Source organism: Polyodon spathula, chromosome 3 (assembly GCF_017654505.1).
Source record: "Polyodon spathula isolate WHYD16114869_AA chromosome 3, ASM1765450v1, whole genome shotgun sequence".
In the NCBI taxonomy this organism is placed as follows: Eukaryota; Metazoa; Chordata; class Actinopteri; order Acipenseriformes; family Polyodontidae; genus Polyodon; species Polyodon spathula.
The window spans coordinates 23,744,931-23,763,753 of record NC_054536.1 but is presented as its reverse complement, the minus strand read 5'-3'; the positions used below and the strand labels follow the sequence as shown (position 1 = coordinate 23,763,753).

The 18,823-nt window shown below is 37.6% G+C and overlaps 1 protein-coding gene across 7 annotated transcripts in view; it reads left to right on the top strand.

Moving 5' to 3' along the window:
• Positions 1-18,823, top strand: part of LOC121312873 (engulfment and cell motility protein 1) — a 186,923-nt gene that overhangs the window by 55,563 nt on the left and 112,537 nt on the right. For 4 of the 7 annotated variants that reach the window (XM_041244746.1, XM_041244745.1, XM_041244743.1 and 1 more), the window contains 6 exons: positions 2,177-2,328; positions 3,139-3,217; positions 4,110-4,154; positions 5,631-5,681; positions 5,782-5,904; positions 7,191-7,319. In XM_041244746.1, the coding sequence (XP_041100680.1) occupies positions 2,177-2,328; positions 3,139-3,217; positions 4,110-4,154; positions 5,631-5,681; positions 5,782-5,904; positions 7,191-7,319 (579 nt within the window). The remainder of the gene's footprint in view (positions 1-2,176; positions 2,329-3,138; positions 3,218-4,109; positions 4,155-5,630; positions 5,682-5,781; positions 5,905-7,190; positions 7,320-18,823) is intronic. The other 3 variants (XM_041244750.1, XM_041244749.1, XM_041244747.1) reach the window with 1 other exon arrangement.

Here is an 18,823-nt window from a genome sequence, read left to right as displayed (position 1 = left end):
GTACAATGTGAGCTTGACTTTTTGTGATGGTATGGCCAGGCTGTTATAACCAGGAAGAGAGTCAGGCAGAGAATGCAGGTTTAAACAATGGTGGACATGTTTATTATTAATAATAATAATAATAATAATAATAATAATAATAATAATAATAATAATAATAATAATAATAATAAACCAAACAAAAACACAAAAGGTCTATACAAACATTCACTGACGTAAATACACAGACATTATGAGACAGCATGGCACACGCACCTCTCGTCAACATTAACTCTAACGAACCATTTTACCCACCCTTGATCTTATTTATACACTTATGTGTTTTTGCAGGGAGAATTTTAGCTCTCTCCCTGCCACCCAATATTCCCCCCACACACACTTCCGCACTGCCACAGATGGTTTAATGTTTCTTTCCTAAACTTCGCATTGCTTTAAGTCATGAGAACTTCTGTACATTGAAAAAAAGAACCAACATGAAGTTTTGTAAAAGCCTTTAAAATATTAACACTGCCTTCCCCATGTTTGGGAAGACTGTTTGGTTCTACCCTAAAATTGTAATTGAAAGAGCTATGTCAGAGTACTGGGATTTCTAAGCAGATACAGCATTTTTGTATTAAATATTGATTTCAGCATCTGTCAGCTTTAGTGCAAGTTCAAAAAATTGAAGACAAGGTTGATTTGTGATGCAGGGTTGAAGTGTTCCTTGCATTTTTCTCAGTATTCAGGTTTCTTATCAAATGGCTTGTCTACTGTTGGGTGGTGACAGTGCACCCATCTATCCTCCCATTATGTGCCATGGTTTTCTTAGGCAGTGCTTTGAAGCTAAGCAGTAGTAAATACATTCCAATCCAGTGCTTAATTCTTTCAGCACTAACTTTACAAATATAGAACTATTTATTTCCCCAGATAGAAAATCATGCTAGTATTAATATGCCTTGTCTAATCTTTTCAGGTGTAAGTAGTGACTACTAACGACATACCTTGAGTGTTGTGGCTCATTAGTTTGTCCCTATCTTTTTACATTAATTTGGTCATTTTAAAAGATATTGGTTTTTAACCACTTCAACTCCAGATGTAAAAATGAAACCCTTCCCTGGTACCAGATTAATAATATTTTCAAATCTGTAATTGCTAAAAACACAAATAAATAACCTAAATTGTGTTTTGCATTAACCTTTTATGCTCCTGTGTACTAAATACCCATGTTCAATATAGCAATAAAAACCTGTGTGGCTGTTTTTTTTTTTTTTTTTTTTTTGGAACAATGAAAACAAAAACACTGCTTAATAACACTACTAACAGTAATAATCAGTAAATGGTAATTATCAAATAAAAATCAAAGCACATAAAAACGTATGCCAATATCATCTTCCTTTGTGCCTTTTACTGAAATGTTCAATGCAACAGAACTCGGGGTTGCCTTCGCAACCACTGCACATTTTTCTTGTGTCTTTATTTTGTTTTCATTTTCGTAGCAGACCCTGCACTTTTTCTTGTGGTCTCTGCTTCCCTTGTGTTGAAGGGATAGTCACAAATGCGTGTACACAGCTACTTTGCACAGGCATTGTGATGGATCTGGCTGCCGCAGATGCTTGCTTTATTGCTCTGTACCCAGTACTGTGTTCTGATAGTATTTCATCACAACACTGCCATTTCAAACCAAACAGCTTCCCGTTTGCAGCTGGCTTACCTGTAAAGTAGATGCATGCTCTTTTTTTGTTTGTACTGTTCTTGGCTCCACATCCTCTTTATCATTGTGATAAGTAAGCATGACTGTCGCTGGTATCGAAATCCTCCAAACAAACTTCACTCCCATTGCTCATTATAGAGAGACCACGTACACTGCCATGTTTAGCTTTCTGAAGCGCTAAACTGAGAAACCGATCATAGAATAGAATGGGAAACTTGACGTACTGTAAGTGGGTTTTCATTTGACGTATGTGCGGACATCATGGTGTTGAAGTGGTTAATAGCCGATGAGTGTATCAGACAGAAGACCGGAGTCTCCTGTTATGCAACAAAAAACTATTTTTGTCTCTAAGGGGAAGGAGGTTTACAGCAAAGGGTAAACCAGGAAAGACTAAATAAACTTTTATTTATACATGTCTGCAAATAAGTCATTATTACACATGACATAATTCTAATGCTCATGTTGTTGGGTTTTTTTGTAATATAGATAGCAAGTTATGTAAATAAGTCAGCAATGGATGTGGCAGTTTTGCAGAGGTCCCTTGCTATTTTGGAATCAATGGTGTTGAATAGTCATGACCTCTACCAAAAGGTGGCGCAAGAGATTACCATCGGCCAGCTCATCCCACATCTACAAGGGTGAGTGTTTTATTATGGTGCTTCACTTCTACAGAACCCACTTTTGTGATGCTATATTGTGATGGATTAAAAAGATTAAAACTGCAGTTTGAGGCTTCCAAGTGGCGTATCCAGTAAAGGCGCTCTGCGTGAGTGCAGGGTGCGCCCCTGGGTTCGAGTCTGGGCTATTCCACAGCCGACCATGGATAGGAGTACCTAGGAGGCGGCGCCCAATTGGCTGAGCGTCGCTGGGAGGGGATTAGGTCGGCCAGGGTGTCCACGGCTCACTGCGCACCAGCGACCCCTGTAGTCTGGCCGGGCACCTGTGGGCTTGCCTGTTAGCTGCCTGGGAGCTGCATTGTCCTCCTACACTGTAGCTCGTGGGTGGCTGCATGTTGAATTCGCAGAGTGTAAAGAATTGGTTGGTTGACGGCACACGCTTCGGTGGCCAGCGTGTGTTCGTCTTTACCGCTCCTGAGTCAGCACGGGGGTGGTAGCGGTGAGCTGAGCATAAAAAAATAATTGGCCATTTCAAAATTGGGAGAAAATAAAAAAATAATTGGCAACGACTAAATTAAAAAAAAAAAAAGAGACTATCCTTCTGTCCGCTTTGTACGCATGTCTCACGTTTTTACACGCACACACTATGAATGCAGGCCATGGTGACCTGCTTTTTCATGGTACTGATAATTGTGTAATTACAGTTGTGGTAGTGGATGTGTTATACCAACATGCATGACAGACCGCTGCTGTGCCAATAAAATGATTTGGTATTTTTTGCAGTTTCTTCCTGAATATGTTGGCTAACACATTGTTATTTCTTAATTACAGGGGTGATCAGGACATCCAGACATATACTATTGCTGTAATTAATGCACTGTTCCTAAAAGCACCAGCAGAAAAGAGACAGGTATCTGACATTTGTGTGTGTATGTTGCAGTGGAAATACTTTACTTTAATGACTTGTGCACAGTAAATCCATTTAATACTTCCTATTGTCATACTAGATGGTTTACAAAAGGTCTGCTTAGAAAGTGTACATAAAATTGGCCTGTGATTGATTGCATTTTGAAGAATCTACCCTTTTAAATATTGTTTGTTTGTATGTCTCACGTTTTTACACGCACACACTAAAGAATGGAATTTGTTAGAGCATATTTCCAGCACCCTTCAGATGTGACTAACTGGCTTCACTCTTATCACAGCATCCACAGTTTGAAGTCTGGGCCCAATTGATTGTGATTTGTTTTTTAGCCATGATTTGATATGACTTGTGATGTCTCGCACAGCAGTTTCACTGTTGATAGAGACCTGATTTTACTGATGGTGTCCATAAAGCTGTTCAGCCAAGCAACGAATACTCATTATTTTAAAAGGGGGAAAAAAAAAAAAAAAATCATGATTCATCCATTTCTTAAAATATATTTTTTTTTATAAAAGTAGCTGTCGCAAGTATGTTCCAATCTCAGATATGCTCCCTTCAGGGGTTGTAGATTTGTTTTTCTCTCATAATCTATCACATTCTGTAGTAGAGACAGTGAGTGTTAATAAAAAAATAAATAAAAAAAAATACCAATCAATTTTGAGTTGAATTACAAAGTATAATCCGACATCTTTGCCTCTCCCTACTTCTGTCAGCTCAAAATTGTCGCATTGCTATTGGATTGAAAACTGCAGCTTATTCTTTTTTTTTATATACAGTTCATATTGATACTAACATAATGCCTTGCTGCTTTTCTTTGTTTCTGTCTCTCTCTGTCACTGTCTTCTTTTCTCTCTGTTTTCTGCATCCTCTGCATTAGCTTGATTTGGAGGACAATGTTAACATCCTTGATTGCCCTCTAACAGTAAGTTTTCCTGTGGAGAGCCTCTGAAGATAGATTTGTTTGTGTCCGTATCTTTGGTCTACTGTATATTAGAATCTTTGAGTACTGTATATTAAGACATCCAAATGCATGCACACACAATCCTTATTTGTTAATTGACGAGTATGAAACAGTGTCCGCTCTCATTTGTGTGATAGGCATGGGATTTAGATTTTCTAAAGTGTCATTTCATGTCAGGGGGACCAAAATTGAGAGAGACTGATTGAATAATCGATTCCTACAGATTTATTTGAAAATATTGATCATGCTTTGGGTTTCATGATGTTTCACTGGGCTGGTTTTGTGCCCACCCACAACCGCAAGTCATTATCAGCCAATTAAGGACCTGCATATCGAGCTGTAACGCATAAACGATTTTGCTTTGTAAAATGTAGATGGAATGTAAAAATATCTAGTTTGTTATTTTAAAGTATTTTCTTCATTTTCAACTGGCTCTTCTTTAAACACTACAAGCCAAGAGAAATAAAGGCATTTTTCTTCAGGCCTGCTCTCTGTAAAGTTCTCTGGCGCCCTCTGATTTATTCGGAAAAAGCTGCTATTTTCAGTTAATCAAAGCAGTCTTCAGCTTTGCAGTGCCACCCGCACCTAGAGCTGTTACAAATAATGCATGAGAGGAGGAGAAGATATTAGCTTAAGATCCATGTGATGGCCAGCACTTTCTAGTGGACTACAGCCTTGTTTGTTTAGTGTCAGCTTTTCATTTTACTTATTATTTAGTCATTTTATTTATTCATAGCGACGGCTTGAAAAGGCCCTGCAGAGGTGCCTCGTCTCATTTACAGTGTCTCCCTTTTGGCAGCTGCACCCTAGCCTGTTCACATAGATGACTATAAAAACCGAAAACAGAATATTTAAATTAATATCCACCTTAGTTCTGTACTTTAAGTACTGTAAGTTGCACACTGTTGCCTAGTTTAGCTCCATGATTTTCTATCAATGGGAAAATAGGAAATAAAAATAAATATTATGCAATATTACTGAGGAAAAAAAACAAAACACATTTTCTAATTCTCGTCTGCATGTTCAAAATCTCTCATCCCCAGCTGCAGGGATTTAAAAATTCCACACATTTTCAGTCATCTATTAAGGCAGAATGACCACTAACTATTATTGTTATTATAAATAAGAATAATTTGTTTTGTAAACAAAAAAAAAGCTTTTAAAAACCCTTGCTTATTACTCTTCTAATAGGCTTCAATACCTATCTATTCCTACATCTGTGCAATTCTAGCTACATCAACCCATGTCATTAGCAATGTCTCTCTATCTTTCTCTATCTCTGTACTGCACACTGTATTTATACTGCTCTACGTCTGAGTGTGTGTTTCCTTATACAAAGTTAAAAGTATTTATTGGTTTCCCTTGCTTTTAATTGCTACTTCATACTAACCAGTAAAAGTCTACATTAACTAATCAGAAGTCTTAATTTCTCTGCAGGAAATGGCAAACGTCTTGGCTCAGAAACAGCTCCGCTCTATCATTTTAAGTGTAAGTTAAAAGTTCATTATTTTATATAAGTCAGTGGAGACATGTTACATTTGTTTTAAGTTTTCTTTTCGTAACAGACTGTTATTCCTCTGGTCCACAGAATGTTATCCGCAGCAACAGATCCATTAACTCTGAAATGGCTCATCAGCTCTATGTGCTTCAAGTTTTGACCTTCAACCTTTTGGAAGACCGGATGATGACAATGATGGATCCCCAGGATCAGGTGCTGTAGAAGAAATTGATATTATCATGCGCCCAAAATGTTTTATGTGACGGAAAATTGTCAGATCATCCCTTAAATAGGTTCTGCAAGACCCCAAACAATACAGTAGTTTGGGGTCTCAATACTCTCTACACTTGAGGTTGACTGTATAAGGGCACAAACCCAATTCCAAAAGGGATGCATTAGTTAGTCCTCCCATGCAAGACTGCGTAACTAATGATGATTTAAGAGGTTTTAACTTTTCATACCCAAGTGTTTTTTTCTAAACGCAAGGAAATGCAGCGTTTTATTACATGTAGACCTCTGGTCAAGCATTAAGACGTGTGGTTCCTTAGCTACACCATTAATTCTCCAATAGCAAAGAAGTTATTACAGTTGTAGTAAATTTTAGTCAAAATTGAATTACATCAACAATTAAGTTGTGTGGTTTTTTTTTGTTTTGTTTTTTTTTACAAGTAGCCTGCAAACTCAATGAGCCTTGAAAAGAAAAATCTTATTACTGTTTTGTTTTTTAAATTTTCTGTGAAGTTTAAAAACTTTAGACATAAGGGGCATGTACTGCATTAAAAAAAAATAAATAAATAATTAACCTAATTTATTTTTCCTCGTCATCATTTTTAGCTGTTCATGTGAAGGAGGCGCCTTTTAACTTTTTTATTAATATTTGAATGCCTGAAATGAATACATAAAAAGAAATAATAAATAATAATAAAAAATACAGATACAAAGTTCAAGGGCACCTCACTCACTTTCTGAGGCACTCCGTAATTCAGTATCTGCTTTGAAGGCCGTGGTAATGAATGCTTAGCGGTTTAACCTGAGCACTTCATTTATGTTGTCACGTAATCACGGTCTAAAAGCTGGCTCACTCATTTTGTCAGTGTTTTTAAATTTTTTTTATTTATTTATTTATTTTAATAATAAACCATTTATCTTCTGCTCATCCTCATGTTAATTAAATTTTACTGTCCAGGGCAGTACAGCTCACGGAGAGGCAGATCCATTAGCTCAGTCAAGTGTTCATTAAACACAATTGTGCTGCCTTAAAGATTGTGTGGCCAGGGGTGTTTAGTAGTGCTTTGTGAGAGAGAGAGTTGTATTCACATTGCAGTTTGTTCAGATGCCTTCATAAATAATACAAGCTTATAGTACAGCTTGAAATGGTTCAAACTTGGAGTTTTACTTCCAAAACTGTCCTTTGCCATAAGCCACGAGTCATGCTAACAGACTATACTTGTTGTTCATTATTGTTTTCAGGACATGTGATTTCTTTATTACTTTTACAGGCCCAGAGAGACATCATATTTGAGCTCCGTAGGATCGCATTTGATGTTGAGTGTGAACCTAATAACAGTGGCAGCATAGAGAAGCGCAAATCCATGTACACCAGGGACTACAAAAAGCTTGGATTCATTGTAAGTACGCATTTGGTACTGCCATTGGCAGTTGATAAAGAAGGAGGGAGGAGATTGTTTTAATGATCTTTACATGCTAAATTCACTGCCTTATAACTTTTAACTCTACTCTATTGTAGACCTCTTACCACTGTATTTATATTGAAGTTCAATGTGAAGCACTGTGTACTGGAGCCTGTGCAAAAGTGATATTCTTCCCACCCATCTATGCCGAAAACAGAAGCATCCAAATATAGACAATGCAAAATAATCTTTTAATAGAGGGCGCGGGCTGTCTTGCGCTACTCCAGAGCTGTTTGTCAGCATCCTGTCTGTTAACCCACTCTTCCATCTCACCTTGGCCCTATTCTCATTTGCCATTGTTTGTCTACATTATGGCTGATCCAGAAAGTTCAGCTGCTGTTGATACTTTGCTTACAGTCATACCTGTTATATAAGCTCTAAAAATGCTCAAAAAACACTGAGTCCAATGACAGAGACCAACATTTATATCAGAAGCTGAAGTATTAAATTGCCCAACATCTCTTATGTTGGTTTTGCTAGCAGGGTGCAGAGCTACCGTATTCAATACCAATGACCTGGATGGTAAAATCTCTAAATTAACATTACTAAAATAAATAAATAAATAAAAGTTATGTCCCCAAACCATCTCGATGTTCTGCTATATCAATACTGTGTTTAAGAACTAGAACTATGCTATCTTTGCGTTCTAAATATATTTTTAAAAAAGAATACCAATGTTTAATTTAAAGATGTGCTGAGACTGCACTTGTTGTTGAAGTCAGGGAAAGGAAAGCTAGGAAAAGTTGTCAATTTGACATTTGCTTGTTTGCTTTGCTGTCCTGCTGGGAGAAGCGACATTTGTTAGTGTTACACTGACTATCCTGCATTTGTCGTAGCCAGCTTGTTATTGCATGACCTACTTTGGGGCTTTAATTTCTCCTCTCTCTCTCTCTCTCTCTCTCTCTCTCTCTCTCTCTCTCTCTCTCTCTCTCTCTCTCTCTCTCTCTCTCTCTCTCTCTCTCTCTCTCTCTCTCTCTCTCTCTCTCTCTCTCTCTCTCTCTCTCTCTCTCTCTCTCTCTCTCTCTCTCTCTCTCTGTCTCTTTCTGTTGCTGTTACCTGTGTACAACCCTAAGAGGTTGAGAGATTCTGTAATATAATCTCACTGGCTGTAATATGTGCATTGGGTGTACAAGTTTAGAATTATAAACACTGTGTTGCCATATTGTCTTGTTTAACTGCATTCTTATTTTTACTTGAAAAATGTTATGTTATCATAATTAGTGTTTGGCCAAAGCAGACCCTCTATACTAGTGGTACTCGTCTCTGGCCCTCGAGATCAATTCCAGTCCTGGTCTTTATTCCAACCAGGTCCTAAATTAGTTAATTGCCTCTTAAGTTTCAGTTGACTACATTAGAACATAACTGGGGTAAAAACCCGGACTGGATTAGATTTCAAGGGCCAGAGTTCAGTACCAATGTTCAATGTTCCAGAAAGAGGTTTGACAGTTAAGCCGTCATTTTATATGTCTGTATTCTCTTAGCATTTCGGTTTTTGGGGGGTTTTTTGTTAAGAAAATTGAGGGACCTCATGCGGTCCATGATTTTTTAGCCCTGATTTGATATGGGTAAAAGAATACTTAACCAATGTATTCATTGAATCATTTTCTTTCCACTTTTTTCCATCTTTTTCTTACAATGCTAATTGCTAAAATAAAAAATATTGTTGGGCATTTTCTACTCAATTTCAAATCCCCATGGCAGCTCCTGTTCAGCTTTTTGCTTCGACTTAGAAATGATGAGCTCTGATGAAACTGTGATGGGGGGAAAAAACAAAGCACACAAGAACATAGTCAGACCGGCCTCCTCAGTCTTCTAGTTAATGTACAAATACTACTTGGATACAAGAAATAATTGGAAAGAATATCTGATGTGTAGTATATCTTACAATTTGTTAAAGTCTGGGATTGTTTGATAGTACATATAAATGGTTGTCTTATGGGGCTGGAATACAAATGAAAGTGCTTGTGTTGGTTGCTGTGTCACTTGGTAGTGATAGTCTTTATATAGGCATGTTCCAAAATGAATACTCCCCTTCTATAAATACAGTTCTCTGAACACATTTTAAATATGTTTTTAAAACTGCCTCATAACTACCGTCATTCAATTGTTGAGATTCTTGAGAGGAATTATTAAAGATAACAATAGGGTTATGCATGGGGGACATTAAGAAACTTTTCCACTTTGGTGATGAGCAGAAATAGTAAATTTTCTTGAAGGGCAGGCTTACCTGGTGGCTCTACAAAGCAGAGATACTGTAGCTTCCTAAGTATTTTAGCTGATTATGCTCCCGTCTTGTATTATCACTTGTGCGGTAGTAGTTCAACATCCATTCCTTGTTGTTTGCAAATTTTAGACCGAAGCAAAACAAAGACGCGCTCTCAACAGTGTATTGAATAAGTCCCTCAGGATTCTGGTAGTTTCATTTAATGGCTGTGCCTTTGATAAGTTGAAATTGAGGATACCTCCACTTTTTCCCTATGCAAATTAGGAATAATAACATTTCAAGCCAATCTGTATGTTGGCTGGCTGCTGATTACATTGAATAGTTATTTTGTGACCTCTTTAATTTGTCAGTTCCTTAAACAACTGCAGAGATGCCAACAGCTACGATTTGGCCGTAGCAGCTACTATTTTGGAGGTTCTGTTACAGCGCTACATTGGTGTATAATACTATGTTTCTCATTAAATACATAAAGGGATTCTCCCTGAACGTTTATGAAATACTATTTCAATACTGTGTGTGTTTTCCTGTTACATTTTTTATTGAATTAACCTCTTACACCCCCCTGTTCCGCAGGTGGAGCATGGTACTGCAATTACACATTATATTTCAAAAATCATCTGTAATTACAAAACAGCAAAAGAAACTGACTCAATATCAGAAACGTTGTTTTCCTACCGTCAAACAGCGGAGGAATTTTTCGAATTCGCCATTTCACCGCTGAGATATTCCCTTCTCAATGTGTCTAGTACCTCACGGTTCAAAAGCAACTCCGATCGACTAGCTGTGCATTTCGCTGCTCTGGCCTCGCATGTATCTGTTAATGGTGAAATTTCCCCGATCACGTTATAGGGAAGGTCACAAGCTGTCCATTCATATCTTGACTTTGTTCATAGCCTAATCGATTGAAGAGTAATCGATGTGCGTATGTAAACAAGACACATTTGCAAGTGAGAGCGCAGTATTACGCACTTAGGATCAAGGTTTTTTTTACCATTTTCTGATCAGTTTTCAATTTGTTAAATTTATAAAATCGAACAAAATGGCGAGCAGTGTTCCAAAGCATCCCAAAAGAAGTCGATTCCGTCTTTTTGAAGTTTTGGAGGCGATGGATAATAGTGAAAGTGACGGCGAAAATTATTAACTTTCTGGGTTGGAGAGCGCTGATTTTCAGCGTCTGTGAAGCAGCATTTGAAGATAGATTTGAGCCTCTTCAGGATTTGTAAGTATAATGGATCCACACTACATTAATTATTGTTATTATTATTATGCGTAATTTTCAATATGCATTTTTACTGTAAATGTTATTAGAAAATGCAACCATTTGACTCTCAAGGGGCACATAGAAATAACATTTTTTTAACAATTTTTATTGCATAGTAAAGAGCAACACCATGTCTCATCTTTGCTGTGCTGCTGTATACGGTCCCTGATCTTTATGATGCAATACAAGATCTTTATTATTTTCTCATTGATGTTCATTGATTTAGATTATTCCATGGGAGTGTTTAGCAAACTTCCTTATATTTCCATGATTGCAAGGAGTGATGTTACTCACCTAGAGACAGTGTAGGTTTCTTAGCCTTTCAAGATAAGCTGTCTGCCTGCTCCAACAGTCACTCACTCAGTTCCTTTGTTTGCTACATGTCAATCAAAGTAAAGATGAAGGGAACTGAAGTGTTTTCAGTTTGGCAGCCTGATTTAAAGCAGCAAAGGTGTCTGCAATCTCATTATTATTATTATTATTATTATTATTATTATTATTGTAGACATTTAGCAGACGCCTTTAACCAATAATCGACACATGTTCACCTGTCAGCAGTGCTTGAATGAGTGCAACCACTTTATTTTGAAAAAAAAAATCTCCTCATTATTTTGCTTCTTGACATTTGCATACTTTCAAGCAAGTGAGTAACAAAAATAGTCAGGTACTGAAAATTCAGAGCTACAAAAAAATCTCAGTAGCAACATTCTCCTGCACAAACAACAGTTATGTGAGAGCAATGTGCCTGACAGTTGTGGCATATGAATTAAGAGTATTTGTCATGCATACTCATCATGGATACATTTCAGGCACCCCAAAGCTCTCCAAAAAGGCCACCTTTTGAATGAAATATTGGACAAATAAGTGAAAAAGAGGATTACAAAATCTAATTCATGTGGCAGTGTATAGCATGTGAGGTGCCAGAAGGTAACCTCCCTTTTAGAACTTGCTCAAACTAGTGTATGGCTGGCCATAAAGATTTACATAATATTCATTTTTGGACAGGTTTGGAGAGGTTTGGGGACCCTTGGGCCTAGCTTTGTAAAATCTCATGTTGAATTTGATCCCTTTATTCAGTCAGTTTCCAATTTTTATCCAGTGTAGTAGACATGTTGAGGAAGAACTGGAAAAAAATCTGGCTCCAAAATGTGCTACAAGGTGAAAAAATGACAATAGAATTAAAACAAATGAAAAGCGTTTCTTGTTTTTTATGAGTGTTTTTTTTTTTTGAATATCTCCTTCCAGTGTGGTACTGAGTAAGTCTTATGCCAAATTTTAGTCCTAATGGCCAGGGGGTTACCCTGAACTCAAGCCCTGAACCATGCCGGTGGTGTCTATACTTTGGAAGATAATGTGATTTATTTAAGGCCATAGCCCTCCAGGTGGAAATTGTCTGTGGGAGGCTGGGGGTTAACAGGTTAATTGTTCTTAATACTATATTTCATTGAAAATTTATTGTAGCCTTTTAAGTGACATACTAAAAGCTCTGAGCTCCTTCAGAAACTGCAGCGCAAATGTCGCCTTTCTCTCATTGTCGCAGGTTTACTTTGTTGATTATCAGTGATTAAATTGGAATCACAAATCAAATGAAAAAATCACTCTCCTCCATCTAAAAGATTGAGGTTGGCTTGTCAGAAATACCAAGATGAATTTACCACAGAATAGTCATTCATTAAAAGAAGTCGAGTGTCTCAATCTCACGTCTTCTGTGATACTGCCAGACTTCTCTGTGAAACATGATGGGCGTCATGACTATCGCTCACATAGGTATGAAGAAACACCAGCAATAAGCAAAATCTGACACTCCCCATTACTATATGTTTGTGCAAATGTTATGGTTTAACTCTCAATTAATTAATTAATTATTGGTTACTACACAGCATTTTGTGTTTTCATAGTTGCAATTTAGTTGCAGAGTTTTGTAAATTTGAAATAAAAAAACATGTTAATTCTTTCTTGAGTGTTATTTTTATAAAGGTTGAATATTTCAGTCCATGTTTGACAACACAAATGAGATCCTAAACACCAGTCATTACTAATATTTAAATCCAGAATAAATAGAATTACAACTAAAAGAAGAAGAAAAAATCAGTGAAGTTTTTTTTTTTTTTTTTTTAAATTTTGAAATGCAGTGTGTTTACAATTACCAAAATTATAGATTGAACAGTAAAAATGAGGTAATTGGTTTGCCAAAGCCTAAGAACCTTTTAATTTATTGGGACTAGCAACAAAAAAAAAAAAAAAAAAAAACATAAATAAAAATAAATAAATAAATAAATAAAAACTTGCCTCATTTGCTACTATTTTCTGCTTTCATAAGTGGGCATCTGCAACTGTCTGAGATTTGCCTCACAGAACGGCAGAAAAATCACTGAATAAAATGTCGTCTGTACAATTTGTATACCATAAAGTATAAAGACTTTTCAGTGATACACTTCTCATTGAAATAACTGTCAATGTATTTAAGATTTTGGATTTAAAACATATACTGTGAAAGCACAACCCCACTCCTGAATACACTTTAGCAGCTGCTTCAGCCTTTTACTGTACTTGCAAACTAAAAAAAGAGCAAGGTACTTGCATGGTATTTAAATTAGGCATGACAAGACCTTGGCCAGGCAGGGAATGCTCAAAGTCATGGCGGTAGCACTGCAGGGAATGGTCTGACCCAAGAGAGTGATTTTGTTTAGATTTAGCGTCTGGCCAGGGACGTGGGAAGTGGGGGCGCTGAGGGACGAGTGCGGCAGCACCAGCAAGTTTATGAATGAGCATTTGCACTGTGCAAGAATGGCACGAATCACCTGTTTCAACAAATTAGCATTGCCATGTGGGGACTGGCATTTAGTATTAATTAGCACTAATCAGTGATGTAAGAGTGGGTGTTTATTGTTCAACCTATCACTGATAGTATCAGCACCAAGCACTGTCATGTGCGGGACAGTGTTTACAAATGTGTCCTGACCTTCGCTATGATAACTTTGCATAACAATATTGGATGGCAAAACATTAAAAATAAATCTCTAAATTCCAGAACCACATTTTAAAACCGTCGAAAATAAAGGATATTTAAATGATAACATATCACATATGCTAGCAGTTCCCAAACTGTTGATTGTCAATTACGCCCTTCCAGACCTATCGACTGTCTGCGTACCCCAAGCATACAGGTTTATATTTTAATGTTATTTTTAATATATGCTTTCATAACACACATACTTATACACATACACAATAATACATACAATATAAATTACTATAATAATATAATTAGCAATCCTGATTTTTGGTTTTAACCGATAAAACCCGAATAAAACATTGCCAATACAAAACAAAAATAAATAAATGGTGTTTGAAGTACTATTTGGACGGGGCTAGAAAACGGGGTTACAAGGTCCTGTAACCTCTCAGGCATGTACTAGAAGAGTCAGTAATTTTTAAATTAAATGCATAATTGTCGCGAGAAGAGGCGCTTTTCATGTGATCTGTGAACAGATGTACAATGCAAAAATGGAGGCCGAAAAAAAACCAAAAACCTTGAGACACTGGACGCATGAAGAAATGCATCTGAATTGCTTGTCTTACAAGTGTTTGTTCTTTTGCTGATTCACACACCCAAGAAAGCTTAAGAATGCGTCGCTGAAAGCATCAATTTTTAAAGCGTTAAGGCGAATAACCTGGAAATATTGATATTAATTCTATCAATACTGATATGGTAGATTCGCACAGGACTAAAAATACACACGACAAGTGAGTCTTGATGCCCTGTAAAACAAGTGGAGAACCACTGGAAAATTGATCTGGGGTAAAACGAAATGGACGATTCGTATAGGACTAAATTTCACTGATGGCAGTAAAAATTCCAGAGCCAACTGAAAATCAGCTGATTGTTTAGTCCTGTGTGAATAGGGCTTTATAAACACTGGAAAAACACTGGAAATGGTTACTCCATTCACGTTGACTTCATCACCACTTTCCCACTTTCAAACAAAAACCTAATGCATGATAAACAAACTACCTTTCCCAGTGCTGCTGGGCAATGTCCTTTTCTGATTTGTATATCTGTCATTGATTTTGTTTTGAATACTTTAAACCTAAATGGAGACTTGTTCACAGAATTCTAAACTGTATTAGTTAAGATACAGAGGATTTAAAACAGAATTTCAAATTGTGGCGAAATGTAAAAAAAATAAAAAATAAAAATAAAATGCCTACACACAAAAACCACAGATGAATGTGCCCGTGACCATAAGGAATAGCGTGCAGGCGCTTATAAGTGCATCTACAAAGTTTAACACATCTTTAGCATGAACAAATAAGAAAACTGTATTATAAAAGTGTATGCAGTTTTCTTTTTTACTGGCAGATGGCAGCACTCCCTAAGAAATGTGTTTGACAGACCTGGTCATCTGTACACACACACAGTTGAGCGAAACATTTATTTATTTTATTTATTTGTTGGTGTTTAGGTTGTAAGGAAGCCTTGTCAGGTTTGGTACTGGTCAAAATGACCTATTTATTTATTGTACCTACACTTCACAGATAATAATTAATATAAAAGCACTATACACCCGTGCCTGAAACTGGGGAAGATACTGTATGTGACGCAATAAAAAATTTGCGACGCAAGTTTTCTGATGTATATTTATGCTGGACAAAGATGTTAGCATTGATGAGAGTTTGAAGTGTGTCTGCTTTGAAATCTATCACACACAAAATCATTTCTAAAAAGTATGCCTCGTGTTATAATATTACGACGTATACATTATGTATTATATAATAATGTAATATATTACTAATTATACTTATTGAAATGGGATATATATATATATATATATATATATATATATATATATATATATATATATATATATATATATATATTGTGATCTATATTATATTGCTACAATTGTAAACACGTTGTTATTTAAGTTCTATTGAAATACTGTATTTCCGCATATCATAATCACAATAAAAAGTGTGTATTTAAAAAAAATATAGAGCAAAAATTGTTTTGAACGCTGTCCAGGTTACTTATTTGAGGGCCAAGAATGAAAAATCAGCATTTTTAACATGGAAATTGACAAAATAAATGACCAGGTGGGTGGTTAAAGAGTGCAAAGGGTTAGGCATAGGATGATTGCTGTCATTACCAATAAAGCAATATGGGAAAAGGTAAAGAGCTATCTGAAGACCTTAGCCAGAAAGTTATTGTTGTGAAGCTGGAGAAGGATACAGGAACATTTCCAAGCTTTTGAGTATCTGTGGCAAAGTGGTTGGTAAGGGGAACAGATGTAGCAGTGATGCGGTGCAGGAGTGATGAACAGACAACGATATCCAGTAAAAAAAAAGTGCTTTTATTTGTAATCCAGGTCTGGTGACCGTCAAATAATAAATCCCCAGCTATACACAACAATGTGTAAAGCCTGGGGATAGCAATAACAGGGCACAGTCCCGAACAAAACAAACACACGGTCACCAGTCCTGGGTGAGTGCAGACGTGCGTGAGCGGTGGTGAAGACACAGGTAATTCGTGACGGTTGGTGCAGTGGTGATCTGGTTCGTGCTGACCCTCGCGACAGCTCCGGATTTGTGCGTTTAGCTGTCTAGTGGTGAAAACACAGACAGTTATTTACACAGACACAAACAACACACAACACTCTCCAGCGTTTTACCCAAACGAAGGAAAAGATCAGCGTTACCCTGGCCCCTATATGAAGTCCCGCATGATATCTAGGTAAACGGTTGCAGCTGCCTTATTACTTGCAGCTGCCTCTCGTTTACCTTTCAAATCAATACGGTCTTAAAACAGAGTCTCGCTTCTTTCCAGGCTGACCCACTTCCCTGACCCGGAAACGAACTCAGGCCAGCCCTTCCAGATACTTCTCCTCTTGTTCTTTAGCACCCTCATAGGTCGGGAGGAAGATTCATCACCAGAACTCATGTTTCCGTCACAGTATCACATGCTCAACTGTTGTTTCTGTTATCAAGAAGTACAAGACTCATGACACTGTCACAACGCACCATCAGTTTGGAAGAAGGTTCTTTCACCAAGAACAAGTAGAAGCATTGTGAGGAAGGTTAATAACAATCTGAGATTGACTGCCAAAGATATCCAGAGTGAATTGACTGCAAGTGGGACTGGGGTTTCCATTTCAACCACAGGTCCAGTATTGCATGGTGAAGCTCTCAATGGTCACAGTCCAAGGAAAAGTCACTCGTAAGAAAACAATACAAGGACAATCGCTTAAAGTTTGCAAAATGGCATTTGAATGATGGATATGAGTTCTGGGCAGAGGTTTTGTGGAGTGATTAATCTAAAGCACACATCAAAATCTACTTCAGAATGGTTAAAGAGGAGTACATTTCAAGGTTCCGGAATGGCCTAGTCAAAGTCCCGATCTAAATCCAATTGAGAGTCTTTTGGTATGAGTTGAAGGCAGCTGTCACAAGAAAAGTTTTTGGAATTTGAATGAAATGGAACAATTTTGCATTGAAGAATGGTCAAAAATCACTAAATAATCACTTTTGAAGTAACATTTTTGCAAAAGAATTACTGGAATAAATAATTGTAGACATCTATTTTCTGTAACTTTTTTACTCATCCACAAAAGCAAAAAAGATGTTTCCTATAATTTGTTTGAGAAATTTCTAGAAATTATACATTTCCATTGGGGTGTGTAAACTTTTGATTGTGTGTATGTATATGTACAGGTATTAGACAAAAAAATTGAAACACCAATGTAAAGCTGCTTAATAGGGCATTGCACCACGGCGTGCAACCAGATCGGCCTTCGTGCTCCATGGCATAGAGTATACCAGATACCTTTTGCAGGAGGGATGCGGCACCATTCTTCCATGAAAGTCAATCAACTCATGCCTGGTTGATGGAGGTGGAAAATTCTGTCTCAGGCATCGTTCCAGAATATCCCATAAATACTCGATTTGGTTCAGATCTGGTGACTGAGAAGGCCATGACATATGGATAACATCAGTGTCATGCTCATCAAACCATTGGATGACCACACGTGCTCTGCAGATGGGGGAACATTGTCATCCTGGAAGACACCACCCGGCAGAAAAGAAATGCTGCAACATGGGGTGAAGATGATCACTCAGTGCCATTAAGTAGTGATTAGCATGGACCGTGCCTTCTAAGGGAATGAGTGCACCCAAACCATGCCAGGAAAATGTGCCCCACAAAATTACGAAACCACCAGAACCCTCCACTGTTGGAACCAAGCACTCAGGGCTGTAGAGTTCTTTTGGTTGACGCCACACGTGCACGCGTCCGCGTTCATCTGACCATATCACATTTCTCCACTGGTCGGTAGTCCATTGCCTGTGCTCTTTGCACCACTGGACTCGCAAATGTTCGTTGCCTGGTGTGATGAGCAGTTTGTGCACTGCAACCAGACTATGCTGTCCCGCTCTGTGGAGTTTTCGGTGGACCTGTTTTTGATGAAACTGGCTGCTTGCGCCCCAGGTTGAAATTTGCAGTCAATTAATCTGCAGTTGGTTGCAGGTTTTGCCTTGCACTTCGAATTAATGCACAGATATCACGATCCTGGAGAATGCGATTCCACCCACTGTTGCCCTTTGCTGATGATGTCTTTCCCTCAGAGTTCCATGCTGACATCACCTTAGACACCGTTGCTCCTGAAACATAAGCAAGTTGAGCTGTCTTGGCCACTGAAGCTCTTGCCAAATGCACCCCAACAAAGTCACTGAGGTCTCTTCTTGCAGCCATGCTAGCCATAATTATAGGCAACCAGGTCTGTCCAATATATTTATACATGACCCTAAGCATGCTGGGATGTTATTTGCTTAATTAACGCATGAGTCACACCTGTGTGAAAGCCCTTGCTTTCAATATACCCGGTGTTCCTCATTCACCCAGGGGTTTGCATTTTTATGTCCACTACCTGTGTGTGTGTATATATATATATATATATATAT